The sequence below is a fragment of the Moesziomyces antarcticus genome (genome assembly GCF_000747765.1).
Source record: "Moesziomyces antarcticus DNA, scaffold: scaffold_v10014, strain JCM 10317, whole genome shotgun sequence".
NCBI classification, from domain to species: domain Eukaryota; kingdom Fungi; phylum Basidiomycota; class Ustilaginomycetes; order Ustilaginales; family Ustilaginaceae; genus Moesziomyces; species Moesziomyces antarcticus.
Window position 1 is genome coordinate 1 of NW_014638996.1, and position 16,051 is coordinate 16,051.

The window sequence follows — 16,051 nt, forward strand, 5'->3', positions numbered from 1 at the left end:
ACCCTAACCCTAACCCTAACCCTAACCCTAACCCTAACCCTAACCCTAACCCTAACCCTAACCCTAACCCTAACCCTAACCCTAACCCTAAGAACCGCTCCAGCTGTGCGGCTGCTGTAGGATCAATGGCAGCGTCAGCATCAAAGTCACTGTCTGCATCTGCGTCTGCAGAAGCCTGCGCGGGGTCACTGCTGCAGAGAAAGAGGGAGGTCAGCGCTACTGAGTGCACAATGGGGCGGAACGGTGGTCTGGATCACGTACCTGGCAGCGGCAAAGAGCTGGCTGAGTGAGACAGGGGAGCCAAGTGGCAGCTGGCTGCCTGGATGGTCACCGTCATTGCTGGACGGCTTGGAAAGGAGCGCCATGGTGGGGATGCTTTTGATTGTTGCGGCTGCAAAGTATAAGTCAGCGGATTGTAAGAGCTTGGCGGGTATGCCAATGGAGCTTGACGGTACCAGGTCAATATATAGAATGCAGAACAGCGGTCACACAGACTGCACACAGGCTTGGTATCCAATGCAAGTGCGGTAGGAATTGCAACAGTTGCGTGCGGCAGAGAGTAGAAGTGCATGTGGTGCGTGCACGTTGGCAAGGGCAGACAGTGGTGGGTGTGCAGCAACCGAGGGTGCGTGGTCTTCCGGTGGTCTGAGCAATGGGCATGCGTGGGAGCGCTGTGCAGGAACGGTTGCTGGCGTGTGTGAAAGCGCTGATAGGCATTGCTAGCCTCATTGCGCTGGGCACGGCAGCTAGGACCCTACTCTGGTAGGCCACAGATTGTGTTGAATGGTGCAGGGCGGAAGAGAAGATAGGCGTGCTGATTGTGAGAGGCGTGCTGAATGTGATGCTTGCGTGTGCCAAGTATGGACGGTGAAAAATTTTGCCTTGCTCGGCTGGTCAGTGGTCAGCCGTGCCAGCAGACTGCAGCCAGACCAGTAGACAGTGGCCAGCGTGGCAACGCACAGCGGGGCAACGGACAGCAGCAGGGCAGGCGACGGACAGCAGGGCGGGCGACGGATAGCAGGGCGGGCGACGGATAGCAGGGCAGGCGACGGACAGCAGGGCAGGCGACGGACAGCAGGGCAGGCGACGGACAGCAGGGCAGGCGACGGACAGCAGGGCGGGCAACGGACAGCAGGGCAGCGGACAGCAGGGCAGCAGACAGCAGGTAGCCAGCAGCCAGCAGCCAGCAGGGCAACAGACAGCGGGCAGGTGGCGGCGGCAACGGGCCAACCCCAGCTGGCCGGGCCCAGGCGCAAAAAGTTGGATCTGTCTGTTGGGCACTTTTCCAGTCCTCCACATCCCGTCCGCCGCCCAGCCAATTTCCTGCCAATTTGGACGCGTCTGTAGCCCCCCGTCCGTCGCTCCAGCCAAGGAAAATTTGGATCTGTCGCCGCACTGGACCAGTGTCCTTGGACCTGTCCGTTGGACCCAACGGGCACGGACGCCGACGCAATTTTGGCGGGACGGACGCGTCCGCCGCCGCCGCGGCACGCACCGCCGCGGAACGCGTCTTGTCGCCCCTGCCGGCGGACCACGCCATAGGGCGAGGAACCCTAAGCGGCCGACTGTTATCTCGAGAAATTGCGGCGAGAACTCCTGTTCGGAACGATCCTTCTTCCTTCATCTTGTTTCACGACCTCGACCGTCAACGCCACCGGCAGCATCGGTCGCATCGCCATGCTGGCGTTAAGCCGTTCTCGCAAGCACATAGTGGGACGCTGGACACTGACTCTGACGCTAGCGGTAGTTTCTGCGCTGGCGATCCACTTTGCGCGCATCTACCCTTGGCATTCGCTGTACCTGCCCGAGTCGAGCCTTGCTGTCTTCGACAACTTGGCTGCTAGACCAATCTCTTCCAACACGACATGCTTCCTGCCAGGAGCTACTGCGGTCAACAGCACAAGCTTCAAGGACGCGGTTCCGATCGGGTCGACCGACGGGGCTGGGCTTGCGTCTGACTTGTGCTTTCACTACGACTCGCGCTTTAAGCCGTACGACGGCGGCACCGGGGGCAATACATACATCACACGTGCACAGGAGCAGCTGGCCCTGCCATCGAGTGTTGCGATCACAGGCGACCTGATCTGGCTTGCAAATCTGCTGGCTGAGCATGAACCAAAGTCGTATCCGCATGTTGACTGGACCGACGCAACGCTGCTGTCTCGATGCGATGCGATGCAAGCCAGACCTTCAGCGACAGCTGATGCTGAACCATTTATGGGCGTACAGAGGCCACGCGTGGCCTTTGTCGTTCGTTGTTATCAGGATTTCAACTGGTCGCACGACGCCATCGTTCATCTTCGCGCGCTCGTGTGGGAGTTGCGTTCGAGCAAGCTCGAGTTTGAAGTCGACGTACACATCCTGCTTGAAGTCAAGGATGCGGCGGTGTCCGCATCCATGTTCAGCAATGGGGGCCGCAAGCGGATCCTCAGAGGCAGCGTGCCAATCGAATTTTGGCCTCTGGTCACCTTGTGGCACGAGCAAGAGATGTTGCTGCGCTATCCCCTCGGTGGCGACTTTCGGCCGGGAATCCGAGGCGCCGACTCGTATCGCGGTTGCCTGCTACCGCTACAACGATTTGCGGTGGAACATCCTGAGTACGAGAGCCTGATCAACTGGGAGATTGACACGCGCTTCACCCACACGTACGATCGCATGTTGGAGTCGATGCGCAGCTACGCCTTCCGAGCCAGCGCGCAGACATACACCCGGTGGCCAGTGCGAGGACACTCCAGCGAATCGCACGGGTCTGAGCTTGCTGGGCGAGCGAAATGCATCAACAAGAGCGCTGACGTGATTGTGCTGTCCCCCGTCCGCAATCCCCAAGACTCCGGCTGGTACTGGGAGTATGACGTTCAAGGCTTCGCTTCTATGCAGTCTACGCAACGCGCTGCCTCTGTGGGCACCAACATGTGGCTCAGTCGACGCGCAGTCCTGGCGTTGGAAGACATGTCTGCAAACGAAGGCGAGTCGTTCTTCTGCGAGGCCATGGCACCCAGTCTCGCCTTCCGATCGGTGCCGCCTTCTGCTTCGAACGAGAAGTCGCAGTGCGAGACCCGCTTCAAGCTCGTCCACTACCCGCATCCGGTAGCTTTCAGGTACCAAGCCACGCCAGCTAAGATGGACAATCTGATCAACCCGGCACGTGCGTCATTGTCCAAACAGCAGGAGCAGGTGCTCAAGGACGCATCGTACTATTACGCATCGACGATTGCGGAACGGATCTACGCGCAGTGGCAGTCGCGTGCGGATGCGTGCATCATGCCCCTGATTCTGCATCCGGTCAAGACCTCGACCATGGCACCTGCCACCTCATCTCAGCGTAGCCGCTCTTTCGGAGGCTGGATCCTTGCGAATCCGTCGGGCCCAGCCAGCCTTTGTGTTGCAAGCATGAAAGGCAGTCAGTGTGCAGACTTCGTCAAGACAACGATCCGACACTACACAGGACACGATCCCGGTGATCTCGCAGCCATGCAGGCGGAATCGCTCTTTCAATGGGACCTGAAGCGTCCACGGTACGTTAGCAGACGGCCGTGGATCATGAACTCGAGCACGAAGAGTCTTGCCTACACCATACTCCTCGCTGTTTTGGTCAGCATCGCGTTTCGCCTTTCTGCAGATTTGCTGACAAGGGACAGGGTGAGGGAGCGTCCCGAATATGTTCCACTGGCTGCAGACTGAAGCAGTCACTCAAGCATTGGAGACGAAGGCAAAGGCAGCTCCAGGATTTTGTGACTAGACATGCACTGGCTCTGGCAACGACATGCGAAATGCTCTTTGCGGTATGCGCGGAAGCGGTGCGATGCGCTTTGATGATTGCAGCGTGAACAAGCCCGCGCCACTTGCCGCGACGGCGCGTTCAGCAAGCGTTCTCGGCTTCCGCTGGCGTTCAAATGTCAAATGTAAAGTTACGTGGGCTCGCCAGCCTGGTGCCAGGGCCGGTGGTTCCTCCGTGTGCGCCTTTGCTGTGTCGATTGGATCCTATCCGGCACTAGCTTGTTCATCAAAGTCTCAGACCTTTGCCATGTCTCTGCTGGGCCCGTCACCTCCTGCTAGTCCACACTCCAGTCTACCAGGGAAGGTCCGGTCACCACACGGGTGCGACCAGATCAAGGCTTCCGCATCGACGCTCCTGGGCTGAACCGAGGTCGACTGGACCCTCGAGCCTAAAAAGATCCCGGTCATCTGTGGAGAATCCGCTCTTCGGCCACGACACTTCCCGCGCAGGTAGATTTGTCCTCGTTCACGTCAATTATCGGAAATATGTGCAGAGGAAAAGCCGGTTTCAAAGAATGACGTTAAATATTTAAATGAGCGCTAACCGAGGTGGCCGCCGAGCTCCGTCAGCTTGTTCCTCGCCAATTGATGCTAGCATCGACGATGCCACCGACAGAGGGAGCCGCTTTCGCGGGTGGAGGCTGCCATGTTCCTCGGCTCGGGGTGTGCGTCATGTAGCTGCGCGTCCCAGACGAACAAGTCGAGCGGCCGGAGGGTATATAAGATGAGCTTTGAAGAACGGCGGGGGCAGACCGAACCCCATCAAGTTTGTCCATTGTGCAACAAGACGAACACGAAAGTCGACCGGAGACCGAGCACAACATGGCGGATTGGGTACAAGCGACGCCACACCTCCAGACGAGGCGACCTCAAGATGACATCCTCATCATCCGTCTCGTCAATGAGCCTTACAACTTCCTCGACAGGCAATGCTTCGACGAGCTGAACGGGATCATTGCTCCACTCGACATCAAGACCACACGTGCGGTGATCTTGACAGGAGGAGTGCAGGACATCTTCGTAACTCACTACAGCGTGGACGAGATCATCGACTTTGGACTTTCGGTGCCATCGTGGATGCCGGCCCCCCCATTTCTTCTGCGAGCGGCTTTGCGTCTCGAGAGCCTGATCGCGTCACTCGGACTCAGGTATCTCACTCGAAAGACGCTGTTCGCTGGTATCGCCGATCTCAATCTCTACAAGGAAGTCTGCAATCTCTTCCGCAGCAAGCCGCAAGTATTCGTCGCCGCCATCAACGGTCTATGCTTTGGTGGCGGATGCGAGTTTGCGCTTGCTTGCGATTACCGGATCCTGATTGACACAGATAGACCCGTCATGGGCCAAGTGGAGAGCTTGATCGGCCTCATCCCGGGAGGCGGCGGAACGCAATTCTTCTCGCGAACCCTGGGCACGGCTAAAGCGCTGGAATTGTGCCTGGAAGGGAAGACGCTCACCTCTTCCGAGGCGCTGGAGCTCGGCTTGGTCAATCGAGTGAGTCGAGCCGAAGACTTGCTCGACACGGCCGTCGGGGTGGCCAAGCATCTCGCCAGACGCAGCCCGTATGCGATTCAAGCCATCAAGGACTCGATCCACGTAGGCGGCTCGATGACACTTTCCGAAGGCTTGTTGCGCGAGCAGGGCTGGTTTGGAGGTGCTGCTTTGGTGGCAGAGACGCACGAAGCGATGAAGAAGTATACGCGCATGATCAAGGAAGAGCAGCCGCAGTCTCTGGAGGACTTCGATCACTATCTGCAGCCTCTGGCGAATGGTTCCTTCTTTGACTTTTCGCCGGGCTCGGCCAGGTCTGCTGCAAGCACAAAGGCCAGCAAGACTGACTAGTCGTTCTTGACTGCAGAGAGACTGCTGCTGCGTCATGCCGACGATACAAGCTGGAGTCACGACGACTCTGCTGCTTGCAACTCACAAGCGATTGGCTGGCCCTCGTGTACACACCCGCCATTTGTCAACGTCGAGTCAAGAAGGTTTGCAGCCGACTTCCATGGCCACGATCTGATCTGGCTCTGACATGAGCCATAGAGTTAGGGCTAGGAATAGGACGTCCGAAATTGGTCTCTCTTCTGCGTTTCGTCTGCTGCGTGCCCTCCACGACCCAGCACCGCGCGCTTGGGGTCTTGGCGATTCTGTGACATGCGTCCTTTGACGACTCATGCCGCCCTGTGTTCATCAACCGACATGCGATGAAGCACAAACAGATGCGCAGATCGACAGTGTGAGGCTGTTAAAGTATGATCGATTAAGCCGGAAGTGGTGTCGTTATCCGAGCCTGATGCCAGCCTCTTGGTCGGCCGCTTGTGCTTCCTCGAACGTAATGAGCCGTCCCGGCGGCAGGATCTTGAGCCTTGCGACGAACCCTAGAAGTACGATCATATGAAAGGCTGCTATCGTGGTCGTGACCACCAGCGGATCGTCACGCCCTTTGGCCTCGATCCCCTGCATCAACAAGCTGGGGAACATGATCGCCGTTCCACCCTGAAATGCCACCAGGAAAGCCCAGAGCATTTTTGGCGCTTCAAATCTTCTGCTTTGCTCGTCCTGACTGAGACCCTCTGGCAGCGGGAGGTCTGGATGCGGCAAGCTTGCTTTCGCCTTGTTGATCTGAATCATGAGCTCATACTGTGGCCACAAGGCGACGATCTGGAGCGCTGCTACGGAGACAGACCAGTGTTCGAGCCAGATGGCACTTAAGGGTTTCGGAGTCCCGAACAAGCGCATGCCAAGCCAACCAAAGAGAGCGACGGTAGAGTTATAGATCAGAATGCCGCCGAGATAGCACAGAATGCAGACCATGCTGTTCTTGTTGAGCTGTTGGGAGATGCGATTGTTGGCAGGAGGAGGCGCGTCATCCTCGGTGCTGACGTTGTCGGCAGAGGTTCGAACTGGGATGGCCTGAGTCTTGGGCATGCTGACGCGAGCGCGGATGCGGAATGCCATGGCCGATGCCACAGCCATGCCTACGAGGTGCAGACTCGCACCCAGCTGCCCCCAAGCGAACAGACGGCGGGATGCATCGTCTCGGTATTCAAGCGCACAAGAGACGGCTATGAGCACCAGCGTCTCGGGAGTGATGTAGACGGCGTTCCTAGGCGTCCTGGTGAGCCCGACGACGATGATGTATGGAGAGACAGTGAGTGCCGCTTGTCCGACGTGCCAGAGCAAGGATGTGAGTGCAGAAAGCGCCGTCATGGCTAGGCATGTGGTGGTGGTGCTGAAGTTGGAGGAGGCGAGTGCTGCTCGACCGCCGGCGTTGACCGCCTCGGCTGATCCGTGCCTGATTGCCCGAAATCAATTTAGCCGAACCCACCGCCGGCACAATCCGAATCCGACATCCACCCGACCCGAGCCGAGCATAGCCTTAGCCTTCAAGGGCCGGTGCGACCCAGGAGCAGCATCGCGGCCATGTCCGTGAGGCTGCACCGGCGGCAATCGCTTCCGTTCAGATGGCTTTGACCGCGGATACAGCGTTGAGAACACAGGCCGAGGCACCACATCCATGAGCGAGGAAAAGACCGCAGCTGTAGAAGCGTGGGGACAGACGAGCGTGCTGCTTGCGCAGCTGGCACATCGCTACCACAACGGTCACAGCGGCAGCGAGCAGGGGCCGGGCCGCTCGCCTGTGCACGGCGTCATGGCGTCGGCAATCTGGTGCCGAGTGCCGATTGATCGACTTGGCCGACGAGCGCTTGCTCAGCACGGTCAGCTCAGATGCAAAGGCAGCGTCTCCCAACCATACACCAACATCGCCAACACAGTCACCGTGCCACATCCACAATGTTCACTCGATCCAAAGCCGTCTGGTAGGCGGATAAAGCGCGCGTAGCCAATGTTTGATCTCTGCCGACCTGGATCGGCTTGGCTTGGGCAGAGTCATGCGCCGATGTTCAGTATCTAGGAACGACGAGCAAGCCCTGGCTGGGTGGATCATCGCAAAGAAGGGTGGAGCAATCCATGCTGAAGACAAAGAAAGCTATGTTTTGTTGGCATGTCGACAAAATTGGGTCTGTGCGAGCGGAGTGACGGCCGATGCGATCATCCGGGCAGCCCAAAATCCATTACCAAGCGTGGACGCCAAGGCTGGCCGCAGCCTTGAACGGTGAAGAGACTAAGCGTGTGAGCAGACATAGAGGAGACCAAGAAGATGGCGTATGCAAAGACTAAGGGCTCTACAATGAGCCGCCAGACACGTCCACTCAAGGCATGCGCTGAGACATAGCGATGCGAGCACATGCATGATTAGTGCGCAAATGATGGGGGGGGGGGGGGGCCGCTGAGTGCAAGCTTAGGGTTGCATGGTTGAGATGGTGATCACGGAGCTTTGATGGCCGACCATCGACGACTCTCTACGGGCACCGGACCACGGTGCGAGATTCGTGTCGCTGACAGGGCGTGCTGGGGTTGAGCACTGCACAGAACGAATGCGTCCTTCAATGGCAACACGTTTCGCTCAGTGTACTCGATGGTGAGACAATCATCCTGTAAGGCTTGGCGCTTCCCCCTGTGCCGAATTTGCTGCACCGGTGGTGAACGTAGAAACGGGCATAGTACACGGCACAACGGACGGGATAGACCTGCACTGACCTCCAGGCCGGTGTGCCTCGCGGCGTGACCAAAGGGACCGGGGCCGCTAGTCACCATCTTGATTTGATTGGTTGCTAGGGGCCCCGGCTGAAAGATCCGACGGCGCACACGTAGGATGGATCACCGCGTTCGGGTCGATGTTGAGGCCAAACGTGACTCCCTGGATGCTCGGCTCGTGAGGTGCAGTGGGCAGTGTGGCAAGGTCATCACGATGCTGGTAAAAGACACCGGCACCAGTGAGAAAAACACAGTTGATGACGGTGACCTCTTGCGACTCTTCCAGGTACATGACAATGACCATTTGGTCTTCGATGTCGATGCGGTACTGGCCCGTGCCTGCCAGACATTTGGCCACGTCCAGCGCCGTTGTATTGTTGTAGGGGATTTGAGGAGGGATGGGGGTCGGAAAGGTCACGCCATCCCAGAGGTAGCCATGCCTGGCTGCCAAATCGGCCAAGCTCGACGCCTGCGCAAGCAAACCAGCCGTGATGGCGAGAAGAGTGATAGAGAGGAAAAGACGCATGATGGGAGCAGATGATGAGAGAGATGATTGGCGACGGCAAGAACAGGAGCTGGCCGAGACTCGACGCTTATATGCTCTGATCAGAGCCTGCGAGAACAGCGTGCATCCGCTCGTGGAGACAAGGACTGAGGAGCCTCGCCAGCGCCAGGAAGCCGCTCTCGGTCGATGCAGGTTGGCGCGCCGACGGCGGCTGCGGTTCCGGGTTGCCGCTCGAAAAGAGGAGACCAGTGTCGTTTGCCTCGTGTTGTCGACGGAGTAGAGTGACGGTGTCAAATGAAAAGGCGGCTGTGGTAGCGATGCAGGCCGTGTCGATCGTTGAGCTCTGAATCGGCAAGAAGGACAGGCGGCTGTGGCAGCCGGACGAGCGTAACGAAGTCAATGTCGGAAGTTGGCGCAATGCCGGACCTTCGAACGTCGATGGTGTGGGAGCACGGAGCTGCGGGGCCGCGCAGCAATTGTGACAAGCAGCGATATGCTAGGAACTGAACGCGAGCATGCTGTGTGCGAGACACACTGAGAGCGATGTAGTGAGCACGGCTGTTACCGCCGTGCTACAGCCGCTCTCCCAGGACGCAAAATGGGCGAACCCGCACGATGGGCGGGTGAATGAAACGAGATCGATTCCGGCGGTCTGCGGTAGCCAGAATCGAGCCACTTGGACCGAACCCACCGACGAGGGGCGTTGTAAGAAGTGGATCCTGCGCAGGTGTCGATTCGAGAATCGAGTGCAGGCCCCACCGAACGCAGACTGCGCACTCCCATGCAACGAGAAGGGAAAACAGAGTTCGAGCGCGGCGGTTCAACTGCACGGCATGGGAAAGCGAGCTTGTTGGCATCTACGCTGTGCACCAGCGCCTCTTTCGGCGACATGTGGGCAGCGCAATCTGAGCCGGCTGCAGCCGGGACCCACCCAAAAGGCTCGGCATCCATAGGTGGGTTCACGGATGCGGGCCCTTTCAAGTACGGGCAGTGTATGCGCCCGAACCTTCGTTCCGACCCATTAAGCTCGGAAACGATCATGAAGCGCGCCCAAGCCCACCGTTCCACGCGGTGAGATGAACTTTGCATCGCGAGGGTCGATGCGCAGTCGCACAGGCTCAAAGGATCCTTCCACCGTCGGCGCCCACAGTCGGTGCATCATTGACTGTTTCTCCTGGTTACAACATTTAGATTCGAAAGTTGCATTGCAAAGCAGAACGCATGACATGGGGCACCGAAAGACATACAGTAGAATACAAGGGGGCGGTTCTAGGGGCTGGTGCGGACCTGGACGTTGGAATGCAGATCGACCTTCTTCTCGTCATCGCCCGTCGACGACGAGGAGGAGGACTGGACGTCGAAGATGGCGTCTTCGTCGACGTGGGGCTTGGCTCGTGCGGCACGTGCCATCTGCCAGACGGGACGTTCGAACACCTGGTCGATCTCCTCGAGCGGCAGGCCTGCGGTCTCGGGCAGGAAGATCGCGTAGAAGGGAAGAGCGAGCACCAGCGAGACGGCAGCGTACAAGGCAAACGTGCCCGCTCCACCCATGGCCGAGTTGAGCATGGGCTGCAGCGCCCTGGTCGCCGAGAACTGAAGCAGATAGTGCATGGCCATGACGATCGACGTCGCGATACTTCGCACGTGCACCTCAAAGATCTCGGTGCCCACGAGGTACTGCGCCAGGTTGCCACCGGCCGAGAAACTGGCTCCGGACAGGAAGATGGCGGCGAGCGCAGCCTCGCCCGCCGTCTTTTCGCCCTTGGTGTGGTTGCCCTGCACGTACAGACCGAGGAAGATGGCAACGTAGAGCATCGAGAGACCCTGGATCAGCACACCGCACAGCAGCGTCTTGCGGCGGCCAAGCAGATCGACCAGGAAGAAGGCCGAGAGGATACCGCAGCCGAGCTTGGTGGCACCGAAGCCGACCGACATGACGTAGCCGTTCTTGTCCGAGGCGCCTACGAGCGTCATGATGCGGTTGGCATACGTAGCAATCGCACCGGGACCACCCCACTGGACGAGCACCTGGATCATGACGCCGAGTCCGACCTTGAGCATGTTCTTGCGGCTGGTGAAGACGGCGTTGAGCTTGAGCAGCGTGTTGCTGCTCCTCATGAGCGAGTTGGCTGGAAGCGCCTCCTGGCGTTGGGTGTGGCGCGAGTGCTCTTCGGCGATCGAGGTGCGCATGAGGTTGGTCTCCTCGATCATGGCCGGGTGGTCTTCGTCGAGGTTGCGGTAGAATCGGAGCGAGCGGTGCGCCTTCTCGACGTGGCCGTGGTCGAGCAGCCATCTGGGCGACTCGTGGATGAAGAGGGTGCCGATCAGGAGCATCGTGTGCCAGAGCATGGGAAGGATGAGCACGATCTGCCAGATGATGTTGTTGCGCCTGTTCTGGGTGCGCGAAGCTCCCAGGTTGACGGCGTAGCCGAGCATGGCGCCGAGGTAGATGGAAGCACTGTAGACCGACGTGCAGAGGCCTCGGATCTGGCGCGGAGCCGTTTCGACGAGGAAGACCGGCGAGCAGACGGAGGAGATTCCCACACCGACACCCGTCACCATGCGGGCGACGTAGAGCAGAGCGATGCGTTCGGCGCTGCCCACCCACATGGCGCTGCCGATGATGATGAGGATGCAGCTCAGGCGACCCGCCATGACACGGCCGAACTTGTCCGAGACGGCGTAGCCGACCAGGGCACCGAGTGTGGAGAGGAGCTGGACCATGGCCACGATGTTGGACTCCTTGGTGGACTTCTTCTTGACGTTGAAGGCATGTTCGAAGGCCGGAGTGCCGATGGAACCGGAGATGACACCTTCGTCCATGCCTCGACTGGCACCGAGCAGGCCCATGGTGAGCACTGCGAGCAGCAGGCGCCAGTTCATCGACTGCGACGGCACCTCATGGATGTGACGCAGCTTGGAGGGCACCCATCGCTTGCTTTGACCTTCTTGCATCGTGTCGATCGATGTAGGGGATAGATGCGGCGCAGCAGAGAGGGGAGTAGCTTGGAGCGCTGGAGTGTTAGCTCGGATGGCTTTGGTTTGATGAGAAGAGGGGCCCCACAAAAGAGCGAGACAGAAAGACCATCAAGGTCTTATACGAAAGCAGTCCGCGAATGGGGAAGGCCGGAGACGTCGGGCGCACAGTTGGCAAAGTTGCAGCGGAGCGCAGGGTCCGTCGGAAGGGGATGCTAGCTACCGCATGGATGCTACCGTATGCTGCAAAGCTCCGTTCTTCTTGCCGGCATGGAGGGAGCTAGTGGGGCTGCAGGAACACGACGAATGGAGGAGACGAAAGAGGCAGGAGGCAAGAGGGATGGAGGCAGTCAGGTACACCGGCTTGCCACAAGCGCAACATGGCTGGACTGTACGAAGCGTGCTCCGGGTCTACATTGTCGCTTGCCTTCGCTCCCCTTCTCCTTGACTGCCGGCTGCCTCTTGCGAGCTTGCAAACGCGCGTTCCTGATGTGTCCAAACCACGAGCACACGAGCACACGAGCACACGCGGGACGTCCCTGACTGTTGTCCTGCGTCCAAGTGCCCCACCGAGACCGCCGTTGAAGCGGGGCTGAGGTTTTCCCGCGGAGCCCCACATGGCGAGTGGCCAACGTCAAAGAGAGCGAAAAAAATGTCGCACCGGAAGCCCAGCAGAGACGGAACAACGGAGCTGTCCTCCGTCAGTCCGGCCTTGGTAGTTCCGTCACTCCGTCGCTCCGTCGCTCCGTCAGCCCCTTGTAGCTCCGTCTCCGTCCGTGACCCGAATACACCATCCTGCGATCTTGCTTCCGCAGCGCAAGACACTCTTTCGCTCCCTATGCTCAAGGTTGTCGCTCCCTGACGGACGTCGCGGATTTACGATAGCAGCAAGCCAGCCACGAACGGTCCGGAGAGGGGTGGTATTGGTCACAAGCATGGCTTTCGGCCTTCCGGATCTCCCACACGCAGCCTCCACCACCTCAAGACCGTTTGCCGAGTTGCTTGCGGAACCGTCGGCGACTTGACCTCCGTATTGGTTCACGGATAGGACTCCGCTGGCCACCGCAGACCAAGACGGCAGTGTCCTCCATACAAACCAGCCGGAGAACTTGCAGCGATGCGGAGAAGGACCCATCTCTGAGCCTGCCTCGCATCTGCGCAACAAAGCATATTAAAGGCAGTCGCAAAGCGGAGTCGAGCCGCCGGATCGTCAAACTCAGCACCTTCCATACTCACACCCATCAGGCGTATCGACTTGCTTTACCCACGTTGCTAGACACATTCGATACAGAGAAGATCTGCGCAGCACACACCAGCAATCATGTCATCATCCGACAAGCGCTCCAGACCCACCGCCATGCATTCGCTCATGGCCGGTACGTTCGCTGGTGCCGTCGAGGGCTTCCTCACATACCCGACCGAGTTCGTAAAGACGCAGGCTCAGCTCGCATCGAATGCGGCGAGCAGCAGCCAGGCCTCGTCTTCGCTCGCTGATGCTCAAGCGAAGGTCAAAGGCACGGCAGGCTCGGTGCGCTTCATCTCGTACGGTGCGCTGCCAGCGCACAAGCTCAACATGGCCTCGCAAGCGGCGGCGGTGGCGCCCTCTGCGCCGACAATGCCCAAGGCCGGTGCATCAGCCATGCAGATCGTGCGCGACACCTGGCGAGCGCACGGAGTCACCGGCTTCTTCCGCGGTGCAGGCGCCATGGTGACGGGCAACTCGGCCAAGGCTGGCGTGCGCTTCCTCACCTACGACACGATTCAGAACCTGCTGCGTCCCAAGACCGCATCGCAAGGAGCAGGCAAGGAGAAGCTGGGCATGGGTCGATCTATCGTTGCTGGCTTCCTGGCTGGTTCGGCCGAGGCGCTGCTGGCAGTGACACCGTCCGAAGCAATCAAGACACGCATGATCCAAGACTCGCTTCAGCCCAAGCATCTGCGCAAGTACAGCGGTGGCGTGGACGCCGTGCGCAAGATCGTCGGGGCCGAGGGTATCGCTGGACTTTACCGTGGTCTAGGTGCTACGATGCTGCGTCAGGGTGCCAACTCGGCGGTGCGCCTGACGTCGTACTCGGTGCTCAAGTCGATGCAGGCCAAGGCGGGCTACGCCAAGTCGACGGCGGCGACATTTGCGGCAGGAGCGGGCGCAGGACTCATCACGGTCTATCTCACCATGCCGTTCGATGTGGTCAAGACGCGCATGCAGCAGTCGCCGTCGGCAGCTGCGGGCAGTGTGGCCAAGCGACCCTCGATCCTTGCGTGCGGCATGGGCGTTGTGCGTAACGAGGGTGTCAAGAGCCTCTGGAAGGGAACAACGCCCCGCCTCACCCGCCTCATCTTCAGCGGCGGCATCGCCTTCACCGCCTACGAGACTGTCATTGGCTGGCTCAACCCCGAGCAGCCTCTCTGATCGAACATCTTGCTGTGTACGAGTAGCGCTTGCAATCATAGACTTAGACGTAGTACTTCTGCTGCTTTGTGGTGCTTTGAACGTGAGACGAAGCTCTCGAATTGCAATCTGCAAAGATGAGCCGAGAGCAGAGCAGCTCGAAAGATAGCTTACTTCGGTCAGACTATTCTGTCACATGTCTCATCGACAGAGCCTCAACAAAATTCATCGCAGCTTAACAGGGGCTGGCGGCAGCCACATACATCAGACACGCACACGGGCAAAGTGGCCAAAAAGAAGGAGAGACAAGGTGGTATACATTGAGAAAGCGAAGCGAATCTGAGTGCTAATGGGACAAGGACGAGAATCTACTGGGTTGGGGCGAGATAGTATGCCTCTGCGGAGGCGAGTCTGCGGGCGGTGCGGAATAGCGAGGTGCTCCTGACGTGGACGCCCACGGGGCTGCTCGGGTCGATTTCGACGTCGGCTGTGGCCTCGATGGCGCCGCAGGCGTGCGAGAACTTGAGCTTCTGGGGCATCATCCTGGTGTTCTTGAGGAGGATGCGGTTGGGGATGGAGCCCGGGATGGAGCAGGCTGCAGCGAGACACACGCCGCCCGAGAGCTGGAGGGCAGGGTGAGGACGGCCCATGGAGTAGGAGCGCGAGTGGAGATGAGCATCGGACCCGGCAAGAGGGTCGGCCACTAGGCAGATCTTGGGGGTGCCCTTTGTGCGCGCGGCGGTGGCCGTGTCGGGTGCAAGACCCATGAGCACGGCGGCGGCCTGACGGATGCGTTCGATGCGGGGCGAGTGCTGGTGGAGCACATCTGCGGGCTCATCGCCGCGGAGCGATTCGTCAATGTCGCTGATGTGCACAAAGACGAAAGGGTTGGCTGCGTCCACGCACGACACCTCGATGGGCAGATCTTCGCCCTCGACGTGAAGCTGGTCCACTGGGTTGCTCGTGGGGCAGAGCGACTTGCACATGCTGCCAGCCGGGTCGAGGAAGTCGAGCTGGATGGGCGAGCCGGTGCCGGCAACGCCATCAATGACTACGTCGCCGAACTCAACTGGCTTACCCGCGCGCATGGCAAAGGTGGAGCGGATGAGCTGGCCGTTGTTGAGGCAGCGCAGAGTGAGCGCCACCTTTTCTTCGCGAGAGGCGCCCTGAGCCTGAGCAAAGGCGCGCAGAGGAGCAAGGACGCTGGCTGGGATGAGACCCTCCTCGACAGCAAAGGGGGCGACGCCGGAGAGGATGTTGCCGCAGTTGCCGGTAAAGTCGAGCGTATCGCCCTCGATGGGGCACTGGACGAAGAGATAGTCGACGTCAGCCACCTCGGGAGCGGCGCTTCGGGAGACGACGGCGATCTTGGAGGTGGTGGACGAGCCGCCGCCGAGGCCGTTGAGCTGGCGGCCGAACGGATCGGGCGAGCCCATGACGGCGGGGAGAATGTGCTGCCAGGCTGCGCGCGAGGCAGGCAGCTCGCTCGCCTTGATGAAGAGGCCCTTGGAGGTGCCGGCGCGCATGATCACGGTGCGGATGGAGCGACGCTCAAAGTAGGTCGGCTGGCTCTTGGACGAGAAGGCGACATTCTTCTCGAGTGCGGCTGGAGCCACCGAGGTGGACGGCGCCGAAGAGAGGATCTTGGGCTCGACGTGCCGGAAACCGTCGATGTGCCTGGAGGGAGAAGGTTGAAGAAGCATGATGTCGAGTCTCTGAAGTGCTGGAATCGGTGGGGTAGCGAAGAGAGGCCAAGACTAGCCCAAGTATGAGCGGCGGCATCATATATACATCAGAACGGATGTGCCACC

At 59.6% G+C, this 16,051-nt stretch overlaps 8 protein-coding genes across 8 annotated transcripts; 3 read left to right on the plus strand and 5 right to left on the minus strand.

Annotated features, from left to right (window-relative positions):
• Positions 1-95: 95 nt before the first annotated feature.
• PAN0_014d4812 (uncharacterized protein) lies at positions 96-365 on the minus strand (the record flags this gene model as incomplete). Its single annotated transcript, XM_014799518.1, has 2 exons — positions 96-191; positions 262-365. Coding segments are annotated over 2 exons (200 nt in total), but the record flags the coding sequence as incomplete, so codon positions are not given.
• A 1,312-nt stretch (positions 366-1,677) lies between these two features.
• Positions 1,678-4,170, plus strand: PAN0_014c4813 (uncharacterized protein; the record flags this gene model as incomplete). Its single annotated transcript, XM_014799519.1, has 3 exons — positions 1,678-3,515; positions 3,823-3,952; positions 4,069-4,170. 3 exons carry the CDS (start codon positions 1,678-1,680, stop codon positions 4,168-4,170), a joined length of 2,070 nt encoding a protein of 689 aa, XP_014655005.1.
• Positions 4,171-4,599: 429 nt separating this feature from the next.
• PAN0_014c4814 (enoyl-CoA hydratase) lies at positions 4,600-5,616 on the plus strand (the record flags this gene model as incomplete). The annotated part of the gene is made up of 1 exon (XM_014799520.1): positions 4,600-5,616. The coding sequence occupies one exon, from the start codon at positions 4,600-4,602 to the stop codon at positions 5,614-5,616; it is 1,017 nt and encodes a 338-aa protein (XP_014655006.1).
• Positions 5,617-6,051: 435 nt separating this feature from the next.
• PAN0_014d4815 (uncharacterized protein) lies at positions 6,052-8,896 on the minus strand (the record flags this gene model as incomplete). Its single annotated transcript, XM_014799521.1, has 6 exons — positions 6,052-7,066; positions 7,175-7,362; positions 7,575-7,651; positions 7,786-7,880; positions 8,105-8,197; positions 8,484-8,896. 6 exons carry the CDS (start codon positions 8,894-8,896, stop codon positions 6,052-6,054), a joined length of 1,881 nt encoding a protein of 626 aa, XP_014655007.1.
• Positions 8,897-8,963: 67 nt separating this feature from the next.
• On the minus strand, positions 8,964-9,964 carry PAN0_014d4816 (uncharacterized protein; the record flags this gene model as incomplete). The annotated part of the gene is made up of 3 exons (XM_014799522.1): positions 8,964-9,332; positions 9,411-9,433; positions 9,484-9,964. The coding sequence occupies 3 exons, from the start codon at positions 9,962-9,964 to the stop codon at positions 8,964-8,966; spliced, it is 873 nt and encodes a 290-aa protein (XP_014655008.1).
• Positions 9,965-10,144: 180 nt separating this feature from the next.
• PAN0_014d4817 (quinate permease) lies at positions 10,145-11,830 on the minus strand (the record flags this gene model as incomplete). Its single annotated transcript, XM_014799523.1, has 1 exon — positions 10,145-11,830. One exon carries the CDS (start codon positions 11,828-11,830, stop codon positions 10,145-10,147), a length of 1,686 nt encoding a protein of 561 aa, XP_014655009.1.
• Positions 11,831-13,172: 1,342 nt separating this feature from the next.
• On the plus strand, positions 13,173-14,261 carry PAN0_014c4818 (mitochondrial tricarboxylate transporter; the record flags this gene model as incomplete). The annotated part of the gene is made up of 1 exon (XM_014799524.1): positions 13,173-14,261. One exon carries the CDS (start codon positions 13,173-13,175, stop codon positions 14,259-14,261), a length of 1,089 nt encoding a protein of 362 aa, XP_014655010.1.
• Positions 14,262-14,608: 347 nt separating this feature from the next.
• PAN0_014d4819 (uncharacterized protein) lies at positions 14,609-15,943 on the minus strand (the record flags this gene model as incomplete). Its single annotated transcript, XM_014799525.1, has 1 exon — positions 14,609-15,943. The coding sequence occupies one exon, from the start codon at positions 15,941-15,943 to the stop codon at positions 14,609-14,611; it is 1,335 nt and encodes a 444-aa protein (XP_014655011.1).
• Positions 15,944-16,051: the final 108 nt, after the last annotated feature.